General features: G+C 45.2%; 1 protein-coding gene across 1 annotated transcript in view; it reads right to left on the reverse strand.

Moving 5' to 3' along the window:
- Positions 1–11194, reverse strand: part of smarca4b (SWI/SNF related BAF chromatin remodeling complex subunit ATPase 4b) — a gene marked incomplete at its 5' end in the record, with an annotated part of 32563 nt that extends 21369 nt beyond the window's left edge. The window contains 13 exons of the mRNA XM_080412535.1: positions 3132–3253; positions 3361–3418; positions 4400–4530; positions 5396–5443; positions 6369–6542; positions 6895–7068; positions 7201–7374; positions 7559–7685; positions 8156–8414; positions 8513–8611; positions 8854–9408; positions 10622–10754; positions 10979–11194. Of these exons, the coding sequence (XP_080268661.1) occupies positions 3132–3253; positions 3361–3418; positions 4400–4530; positions 5396–5443; positions 6369–6542; positions 6895–7068; positions 7201–7374; positions 7559–7685; positions 8156–8414; positions 8513–8611; positions 8854–9408; positions 10622–10754; positions 10979–11194 (2270 nt within the window). The remainder of the gene's footprint in view (positions 1–3131; positions 3254–3360; positions 3419–4399; positions 4531–5395; positions 5444–6368; positions 6543–6894; positions 7069–7200; positions 7375–7558; positions 7686–8155; positions 8415–8512; positions 8612–8853; positions 9409–10621; positions 10755–10978) is intronic.
- Positions 11195–11509: the final 315 nt, after the last annotated feature.

Below are 11509 nucleotides of genomic sequence, written 5' to 3' on the forward strand. Positions count from 1 at the left end.
GTGATTGAGGCCAAGAAGTAGCCTTACAAGTTTGTTTTGGGATGTTTGGAGCCTTGTTTTTAAGGCCTTGGAGGTGTTGTGATACCATGAAGTGCATGCATAATCATAATGACCTTGAATGAGGGCCCCTGCAAGAATCTTCAGAGTATTCTTACTGACTAGGCGATCAATCCTCCACAAATAGCGTGTTGTTTGGTTGACAATTTTGATCACTTTTTCGGCGTTTTTGTTACCAGAGAGGTTTGCCTCCAAGATGGAGCCCAGGTAGGTAATTTCATCCTTTCTTTGGATGACATCATCACCCACTTTGATCGTGAAACTCTCTGCCTTGCTAAGGTTAGGACTGGACCCAAAGAGGATGGATTCTGTTTTACCCAGGTGTAATGAAAGTTTGTTGTCAGAGAGCCAGATGCAGATCTTGTTGAGTTCGGAGCTGAGAGTTTTCTCAACCTGCAGCCTGTCCCTGTCCGAGACTAGCAGGGCCGAGTCATCTGCGAACAGGAACAGCTTGCAGTCGCAGGCCGATGACATGTCATTCACATATATCAGGAACAGTAAAGGTCCTAGTATACTTCCTTGTGGGACACCACAAGTCACAGGGAGGGGGGGGGACTGGGTGCCGTTTACTTCCACCACTTGCTCCCTCCCTTCCAGGTAGGATCTCATCCAGTTCACTGACGTATCATCAAAACCTATTGCTTTGAGCTTATTGATCATAATTGGGTGATTGACGGTGTCAAAGGCCTTCTGGAGGTCCAGCATGACCATGCCGCAATATTTGCCCTTGTCGACATCTTGTTTGATAGAGTCGTTCAAATAGAGAAGGCATGTGTCAGTGGAGTGGTTTGTTCTGAAGCCAGATTGGAATTTGTAGATTAGATTTTTTTCGGCAAGATACTTATCGACCTGTTCATAGACTATTTTCTCCATGACTTTCGAAATGGAGCTAAGAATAGAAATAGGGCGGTAGTTGCCAGGGTCTAATTTGTTTCCTTTTTTGTACAGAGGGGTCACCCTTGCTTTTTTGAAATCGTTAGGGACCCGTCCCTGTATGATGGAGAGGTTTATTATGTGGGTAATGATTGGAGCAATGGAGGCGGCTGAGTCTTTTAGAAATTTGGCGGGGATATTGTCGAGGCCTGTGGCTTTGTGTTGATGAAGAGCACTCAATTTTTTAAACACCTCTTCTGTTTTCAGAGGGGAGAGTTTAAAATCATCTTTGCGTACACCCTGTTTTTTGTAAAATGAGTCAAAAAAGACGAATCTCCGCACCATGGGGGATCGGGCCTTCTGCTCAGCTGCTCCTCGACTGTGGAATGCCCTCCCGGACCATCTGAGAGCACCACAGTCGATTGACACTTTTAAAAAGGGCCTAAAAACCTTCCTTTTTAACAAGGCATTTGCTTAGACAGAGATGTAGTTGTTTTATCCTTTTAAACTTCTACTGTGCCTGATGACTTGATCTGAAGTTTATTCATTTCACTGTTTTACTTTTATTGTTGTTTTCTTTTTTCTTTTTATGTTTTTAATCCTGTAGCACTTTGAGATTTGTTTCAAATATAAAGTGCGTTACAAATAAAATTTATTATTATTATTATTTTTTTTTTTAATATGCTCTTCACCATCTTGTATACATTTTTGATGTGTGACACTGGCACACAACTAAGCAGTAGTATTCAATGTAGTATATCTCTGCTGTCCCGCAGAAGCCAGCTAACATCAAAATGTTCATTTTTCAGGAAATGACAAAAATAAAACAAAAAGTGGAGTTAGGAGGTTTTGTTCATCATTGATAAGAACAGCTGAATGGAGCTCAAAGCTCACAATGGGGTTGGAGGTCAATAGCTGGTGGACTTAGCTGGTTTAGCAGAAAGTTTGAGGATCCAATGGAGTTAGCTGGTTTCGTCAGAAAAAGCTTTTTAATACTTTTCATTGGTTCAATTTTTTTTTTATCAACACACAGACGTAAAGGGTGTTCAATAGCACTGATTTATGGAAAAAAATGTAAAAGCGGAAGAATGGAGTTCAGCTTCTTTTCTTTTTCATAAATCAACGCTATTGAACACCCTTTGCGTCTATGTAAAAAAAGAATTAACCAATGAAAAGTATCAAAAAGCGCCTCTGACAAAACCTCCCAACTCCATTGGATCCTCAAACTGTCCGTCAAACCACGCAACTCCACCCCCTCTACTCCTGCTGCTGTGCCGTTCCACAGCACAACGCAGTGAGCCGACACAGACAGAGGAGGACAGTTATTCTGCGGACATAAACAAACTGTAACGACGCAGGGTTTTCCCCCGTAGTCTGTTAAAACTATACAGTGCTGTTTATCAAACTTAGCACTGACGCTAATGTTATGAAAACAAGTAATTCTAATTACTATGAAGTGTTTAATGAGCGATGTGACAAGAAAGGAGTTCATAGCATTTCTCTCGCTAGTTCTACTGAAACTCCAACTCTGTGAACCCCTCTTTGCAGAAGTTATTGTAATTGTAATATATTAAGTGTCATGAAGCATCAGGGCATTAAAGGGATACTTCACTTTAGGGCCGGGGACACATTTAAAAAAAATATTAAAAATAAATGAAAAAAGTTATGGAAAATTCATGGCCCCCTCACGCATTAGAGTGTCCTACTAATGTGTGAGGGGGCCATGAATTTTCCATAACTTTTTTCATTTATTTTTAATATTTTTTTTAAATGTGTCCCCGGCCCGAAAGTGAAGTATCCCTTTAATTCACCGGTTGTGATGCATTGTGAGCTTGGAGATCCATTGTTAGCTTAGCCCCCGCCCCCATTTGAAACCTCTCCCTCCGCTGCGATTGGAGCTATTGTCAGGCGTCAGCTGTTCGGACAAAACTCCTAACTCCACTTGAGCTGGATTTGGGTGGGAAGTGGTGATAATATAATGATACATGCAAGTATCTGACAATATATAAAGTCACTATACCAACTTTGATGAGGCAGTATTGCTTTGTTTTAAAAATATAAGGTTTTCTTCATTTCCTGAAAAACTCTTTTAAAAATTAGCGTTTTGGAGTTAGCTGGTTGCGGCCGGACAGCAGAGATATGTTATAATTGCAATGTAGTGGAAATGCTAACACATCGATGCTATTAGCGTAAGGACTCACTCTATGATGTGGCGTACGTCCACCTCGGACACTTCCTCGCTGTCGGGGTCTGGGATCTTCTTCTTCTCCTCCACTGGAGCTGGAGCTGGAGGCGGCTGAAGCAGAGGCTCCTCCTCTTCCTCCTTGCAGGTGACAGGATCGACAGTGTGTCAATCAAAACGTACCTCTTATGCCTGTTTTACACTTGGTTTGCGCATTGCGTCAACAACAAAACAAAAACCCAACTCACCTCTTCCTCCTCCTCTTCCTCACTGTCTTCACTGTCCGAACGAGGAGCCACCTCATAGCTACACACACAATACATACATAAATGAAGGGAAGGTGTTTGTGTACGTAATCAAAAGTGCTAAGGGCCGTCTTCAGCTCAGAGGACAAGAAAAGCTGACTTTCACCATCACCATCATTTTTACTGTATAGGCTGGTGGCATTCTACCAGCGCGCAAAGAGTTAGGAACGCAAGACAATGCATGTGAGGAGGAGCACATGTGATTCATGTTAGAAAATTATTCAGGATTCAGGTTAGAAACAGGCAACATCGCCCCTTGAGGACAAATTGCCCTTCATATGCCATCTGACATGTTGACTCTAACCCTCCCAAAAAAACATACATTAAATAATTAGCTATCCATCCATCTTATTGGTTATACGTTATCCGTATCTGGACTTTACCTTGCTTACTGTAAGTCGCTCTGGATTAATTAAGAGCGTCTGCTAAATTGACAATTGTAAATAAATACCTAGACTTCCCTTTCCCTGGCTACATTAGCCAGCTCTGACTGGGGGGATTCCCGAGGCGTTTTGAGGCCAGTGTGGAGTGGACTTGGAGATATTAATCCCCCACCTGGTCCTCGGTCTGCCCTGTGGTCTCTTCCCAGCTGGGAGTGGCTGAAAAACCACCATGGGGAGCTGCCCAGGAGGCATCCTTACCTTACTAGGTGCCTGAAACCACCTCAACTGGCTCCTTTCTACATAAAGGAACAGCAGCTCTACTGCCCAGTCTCTCACAGATGACTGAGCTTCTCCCCTCACCCCTGAGGGAGATGCCAGCCACCCTAATGAGAAACCCATTTTGTTCGCTTGTGTCAGCGAGCTTGTTTTTTTTTTTTCGGTCATGACCCAAAATTTAAGCCTACTTGATACTTTGCTTACAGATCGTCTATTTTTGCTATTTTGGAAAATGTTCAGATCTTTGAAAAATATCCTCCGATAACGACACGCCCGAAATAGGAGCGCCAGATTGAAAGTGGTTAAACATGTATTTGTCTGACCCAGGGTTCATCTCCAGCCAGGTGTCCAGCTGTCCAGCCTTGGGAGCATCCGATCCTGTCAGAATGTTACCACTGTCCACATGGATGACCTTCACCGGTAGGTCACTCATCTGGCTGGTCTCATCCAGAGGCTGGATGGAGATGGAAGGACACAACACAAGGCTATGGTCAAGGAAGAAAATGTGATTATTATCCTTTTAGGCTGTCAAATTATTATCATTAGCCAAGTGGCTAATGCCAAAAATCATTTATCTCCATCTTTGGATACAGTATAACTGTTCAAGGTTCAAGGTGTTGAGGTGCCTTGTGTACAAGTACATATTCTTTTTTTCTGGTTCCTCTGACATTGTAGCAGCATTAGTGGTCGTCATCGTAATAGCATTACAAAAACATAATTACCGTATATACATCTAGGAAAATAACCCAAAAAAAGAATAATCATGAAAAAGAAACAGTTTGTTGTAGCTCAATTGCTGTGGTCACAGTTCAGAAACCACATTGTATGAATAATTGTATGAATAATCAAAAATGAACAGAACAGCTGACCCCAGTTCAAATTGAGGTGACATGTAAATACGCTGTATCTTGATACTATTTGAATGGAGTTTGTAGACAGAAAGAGACAAAGCTAAGTTACAAACAGCTGGAGCCACAGAGCTCATCTAAATGCAACAAGTAACCAATGACATTTACAGTAAATGCAGTGTTATTTGACACTAGCTATTTGAATGCATCTCTTACTTAATTCTAGTAGTAGTGGAAACAGAGTCATGGTCAGTTGGGAGTTTGGGATACTGAAGCTGTTCCGAATGCACCAGAAACCCAATGAAACATTTGTGCTTTATTTGAAATAAGAAGGCAACATAATAGGCAATCAAGCCTCCTTTCAATATAGGAACAATGTACTCTCAGAGTGTACATATGTGACTAATAATGGTCCCCAGAGTGATGTTTGTATAGGTGTCGTATGACTAAACTACTACAGTATTTACTCACCTCTCCATCGGGCCCCAGGGCAGGAGGCTGGCCCTCAGCGTTCTCCAGCTGGTGGACACAATAATAATAATAAAAATAGCTCTATTTTTATATCACCTTTCATACATAAAATGCAGCCCAAAGTGATTCACATTAAGATAACAAATAGAAGAATGCCAGAATAAAAAACAAAATTGGCTGAGACTAAACTAAACAGTATGCCAGTGGCAAGTCAATACATGTATTACACACTCTCTTGAATGTAGCGCTCGACCCATATATTGATTTGAACAGGTCATCTATCTATAAATTTACAAAACCTGTGCCGGCTGACTGACCGATTGGTGACAGAAAAAAGACGTATTAACAACACAGCGTGTGTTGGTTTCAGAGTTGAAAGAAGAGGAGACAAGGCCAACAGCACAGTGTCAAAGAAAGAGACGAAAGATGTGATGAGGATGGCGAAAGACGTGTGCTGAAACCGTATAAACACTTAACAATGAAAAATGTTTGAAAAATAAGTTGATTTTATTAAAAGAAAGGTACGACCCCAAGTTGGTATTACTAGCCCGGTCTGGCGTGATCCTACAATATTCTTTAACCAGCCCTGGCCTAGTAGTGGGTACCACACTGGGTACTCTGACAACAAGTACAACAGTTATTGCATAAACGGGTGGGCCATGCGTTCCCAACTCGCATCGTTCCTGAGTAGGCAAGTTATTCGACATCAGTATCAGCAATTATGCATCCAATTATTAACCTTTTCAAATTTATATGTCTATTTACTATTTCAACATCCATTTGAAATCAATTTGAAAACCTTAGATTTTATTAATCTGTGGTCTAGGACTCTCCAAAATCAGGATCAGCATCACACCCAAAAATCGGGCATTGGTCAGACTCTACATAACTGTGAAAGCAATCAGTACTACACAAAAGCACAATTCTCACTTTTAAAGTAAAGTTTAAACTTTTAGTAGTCTCTCTCTCATACCTTCTTCTTTTTCTTCTTCTTTTTCTTCTTATACTTGAGAGCCTGCACGGCCTTGTGCGCTCGGACTAGCTCTGTGAGGTTCGCCACATACTCATCCGTCTGCTGCAACAGATAGGCCAGACGCTTGTCCTTCTTCTGGTCGATCAGCTTACGGTAGCCCTCCTCATCCTCAGCCTGGAAACACAAAGCCATGTACATTGTGTGTGTGGCTGTTTACATCAGGGGTTTTCAATCTGTTTAATTTCAAGTTTATTCATTATGCCACGGATATAGTTTATCTCTGGGACCCCCATCTAAACTGTAAAGCATGTAATGTTAATGAACTCTGACAGTGTACAAATGGAACCAAATTAAATGGACACGTAATGGTCCATTTGGTTCCATTTGTACACTCTCAGAGTTATAGACCCATAAAGGTCAATTTGGTTCCTGACTGTCAATCATTTAGCTGTGTAGCACTATAATGCCTGATTTATACTTGGTTACGCAGCGTGTAGTAGCTTAAAGCTTAAAGTTCTTCCCTTACCATGAGTCTCCTCATCCTCTCCTTCTCAATGCGTTCATTCTCCTTCTTCTGCTCACGCTCCGTGTTGGCGTGGTAGGTGGCCACGGCTTTGGTCACTTTCAGAATCTTGCCTGTCATGGAGCGGTGGTACTCCTTGAAGTCTTTGGCATGCGCCAGAATGCTGTTGAGATACTCCTGAAATAAAGAGTGAGAGCATAGATGTGAGGTGAGGAGAGTAGGAGAGGAGAGCACTTCATGGTCTCTGGTCCCTCAGAAGTGTACTTTAAAAAGTTCTGTTAACTTGCAGTGCACGGTGATGTCGTTTACCTGATGTTTCTGTCTGCGTTTGCGCTCTTGTTCGATCTTCTGCTGTTTCTCCAGTTTCTCTGTGATTCGGGCCTCTCTTAAGGATTGGCGCTTACTGCGCTTGTAGGCCTTTGAATCCAAGGCGGTCTCTAGAGCTGTGTCACGACGCATACACACCACCACTTCTTGACGCAGCTGCAGGAAGGCACACACACGCATGCAACGCACACACACATAATTTCACCCACTTCTTTAGACCTGTAAACTTGTGATGTGACAATAATCTTAAAGGTTGAAGCAGTTGAACTTGATGTGATGTGGTGCGGTGTAATGATATTCAATGTGACGTGAATGTTGGTGATGGGTAGCCTTACAGTACCTGTCTCTGGAAGTTGAGCAGTCGGAGGGCTTTGAGCTCGATAGTTGCTTTAGTGCGCAGATCACCAGCCAGAGACCCCGGCAGGCACTCCAGCTCAGATATACGATGGCCGATACGAGCCTGCAACCTGAGAGGGCAACGTGACAGTCACAATTATACTTGAATGTCCAATTGTCTGTGTTAAAACACCATCCCATCTTTACAAGGAGGAGAGGACACTGGAGCAGCTCGGACATTTCAGCCCTTTTATTTAATGTGCTAGTATAGTAAAAGGTGACTGACGTTTCACTGTCTTCCTTTGAGTCATCGATCCCATCCTATGGGAGCTATCTTTAACCACCTGTATAGTTCATTGACTGGGGCCCCCCGGGGGTCCGTACTTCGCCCCCTCCTTTTTTCCCTCTACCCCAAATCTCTTTGCTGAGAGAGCTTGTAGATAGGCTATTTTTGCCAAATGATTATGACACGCCCAGAATAGGGATTCTAGGGTTCACGTGGATACATTTACAATGAAAACATTAAAGTTTTATGAACGTTTCATTCCCATGATGCATGATCAATCGATTGATCACTATTTCTCCAAATCACCGTCAGTACCTGTACTCCCTCTCCTGTAGGATCTCCACTGGGTCCAGACCACTCGGTTTCTGGATGGGGGTGATCCGGTTCTGCTTGACGTGGTGAGGCATCATGGGCGTGGGCTGCGCAGGCTGGCCAGGGGACTGGGTTTGCAGGGGTATCATCGGGGAGGCTGTGGGGGGCACCAAGGGGGGAGCAGGAGAGGGGCGACCGGTGGGATGAGGGGGGATCAGCTTCTGGAGCGTGTTGGAGGGGGCGGCGGCATTTATCATGGGACCTACAGAACGGAACCGACGTTAATTGAAGTATTTCAATTAATCTGTACTGGCTGCTACATACAGACTTATACATCTTTGTAAACAGAACCACACACACCCTCAGGCCAGGACTTTGGTGGTCCATTGTGGTTCTGTCCCTGCATCCCCGTTGGAACTCCTGCTGGGCCAGGCGGAGGCAAGTTGGGGCCCATCATCCCTACAGATGAAACAAAATGTTTATTGGCCATAATTACACAATGGGCCGTTTTGTTCTTGCATCATACTCAGGGGAGGTGTGGAAAACCTTCCACCCCGTCTAATTCTTCGAAAGCCTGATGTATACTTAGTTGTGGGTGGGTGTTGCACACCTAAAATAGCAGAGCTTATAGGTTGGCTATTTTCGGTACGTGACGTCCCGCGCACAAACTGAGTATAACTCCGGCTTCATTTCTGTCTCACCGTGGGTTCTGCTGTACCCTGGGCCCATCGCTCCTGGTCCGGGGCCCGGTCCTGCTGGCCCTCCCGCTGCACCCGCAGCTCCAGGAATCAGGCCGGGCATGGGCTGCTGCTGCATGCCAGGCATCGGCCTCTTCCCCTGGACGGCCATCTGGAGGTGGTCTGGCAGAGGCTGCCCACGGGACAGCATCTTGTAGGCCATGATCTGGGCCCTGAGCTGGTGGAGCTGGTTCTGGTTGAAGGGGGTGGGACCTCCGGGGCCAGCAGGGCCACTGGATCCCAGGCTCGTCATGAGGACGCTGGGACCGCCGCCGGACCCAAGACTGGGGCCGGGGCCGGGGCCGGGACAGGGCCCAGCGCTACCCTTCACGGGACCCAGAGCCTGCGGGTCTCCACTGGAGCCATCTAGAGGCGTAGAGCCGGGGCCAGGCCCAGGCCCCCCAGAAGAAGAGGACGACGACGAGGAGGAGGATGAAGATGGCATTAGGGGCCCAGAGGGCGGACCATTTGATGGGACAGGGCTGGAGTGGTCAGACCCTCCCAATGGAGAGTGGTAACCTGGAGTCAGACAGACAGACAGACAGACAGACAGACAGACAGACAGACAGACAGACAGACAGACAGACAGACAGACAGACAGACAGACAGACAGACAGACAGACAGACAGACAGACAGTGAGCAGGGAGAGGTGAACTCCACCCATATCTGACGGGCTGCAGACACAGCTGTGATTGTGAATCACCCACTCAGCTAACAGATCATCCTTGGATTAAAACCAAATCCTATACTTTATAGCCAGAGGTGTTGGTGTTCTTCTCACACACTGATAGTGGCAGTGCCACTGCAGCCTTTACCATACATGTTCACACCGTCACAACATGATAATAAAATAAGCATGACATTGCTACACACTGAGTCTGTCTTACCGCCTAACTACTGGGTGTAACTGTATATCCTGCATTACTACTGTACCTAAAAGGTGGCTGGACTGGAATCGAAAAATGCTCTACTTACCTGCCTTACCACTGTTAGCTGTTCTTTCTGCTTGGTTGGAGTAAGCATAGAATGATATGGTTGGTTTGACTACATTATGTTTAGAATCACTAACAAGCATTCATCAATCATTAAAGGTTTCACAACCTAGCCTGCCTCGACCATACACAGTAAAATCCTCAATGAGTTAATTTATCCATTTGTAACTCTGACTGTGAGTGCACAAATGTAACCAAATAGACCATTGAGGGTCCATTTGGTAACATTTGTACACTCTCAGGGTTAAAATTAACATTGTGGACTTTACTGTCTAACAATTCATTTTGAAACCTTTCCCAAAGTACTTCACCCCATGTCCAGGCCTACAGCAATCATATGGTGCAATAATGAGGCTCATACTCCAGTGTGCTATCAATGCTCCAAGACAGGGTCGAGCGAAGGCATCACGTGACAAAAATAACAGATCTACAAGCTAACAACGTATCACGTTTGTCATGTTACATATTTCACGTAATGTTAACAAAATCAATAGCCAAAAACAATATTTCCAGGATTTTCATGACCGTGGGAACGCTGTATGACTGAACATTGGGCAAGGGTGTGAAAACAGTAGAGGCACTCCCCGTGAGCAACCAAAGCCACAGCATGGGGTATTGGACAATACGTTCATGACATCACTTCGCTGTACATGTATTATTTTGTTTAGTCTTTCACAATGCTGGACATTTCTAAATGACCCACCAAACCACCAAACGTAATCCCGTGGTGTCTACCAACCTTGTGAGTGTTGATCAAGAGGGCTGGGTGGGGGACCCATGCCACTATGTGCACCCTGCCTCATGGACAAGCCTTTCATCTGGCTGAACCGCCCCTCCTCACTCATACCCTTCTCGTGCATGCTCTCCATGGGCTACGGGAAAAGGAAAACATGATGTGCAATGCGTACAACAACATATTTAAATAATGCTTCCAGGATTGACTGCATTTCTTATAGGAAGATGTCACTTCAATTAATGAATACCCCCAAAGCAAGCTGTTAGGAGGAATGATAGTGGTGTGTGTCACTGTCAACAATACTATGAAAACTAAAGGCTTCAGAGGGAATGTTATTCATGGGGGGGGGATTGTCCTTACTTTGTGCAGCGGGTGCATGTTATCTTGGCTGTATCCAGAGGGTCCCGGCTGGGAGTGTCCAGACGAGGGAGGTCCAGGGCTGGGACCCATCATGCCGTGAGAGGACCCTGGAGAAGGGCCAGGGCTGGGGCCCAACATGGCACCAGGGGAGGGCCCCGGGCCGGGGGAAGGACCCGGTCTTGGAGTGCCTCCCATGGGAGGGTCCGGTGTCGACATGGCCTAGATCTCCTGCTCTTGGCTCAGCATCAGGGACCTGGGTGACAAGAGGACGTGAGTGAAGGAGGGGGCGTGAGAGAGGAGAGACACGGTGGGAGAGATGGGGGTAATAATAACTGATGTAGCCTCTACAGCACGGGGTCTTCAACAGGGGGTCCGGGACCCCTAGGGGGTCCTCAGAGTTACTACAGGGGGCCACCAAATTTTGTGTGATAGGATTATGTATATTTGTTTTACATTAACCACTTGTTCCCCTATTCTGAGGGGAACATTAGAAGAAAATATCCGCTCTACATGCACACAACTTGTAGAGCT

Source organism: Gymnoscopelus braueri (assembly GCF_963280865.1).
Source record: "Gymnoscopelus braueri genome assembly, chromosome: 2".
Lineage (NCBI taxonomy): Eukaryota > Metazoa > Chordata > Actinopteri > Myctophiformes > Myctophidae > Gymnoscopelus > Gymnoscopelus braueri.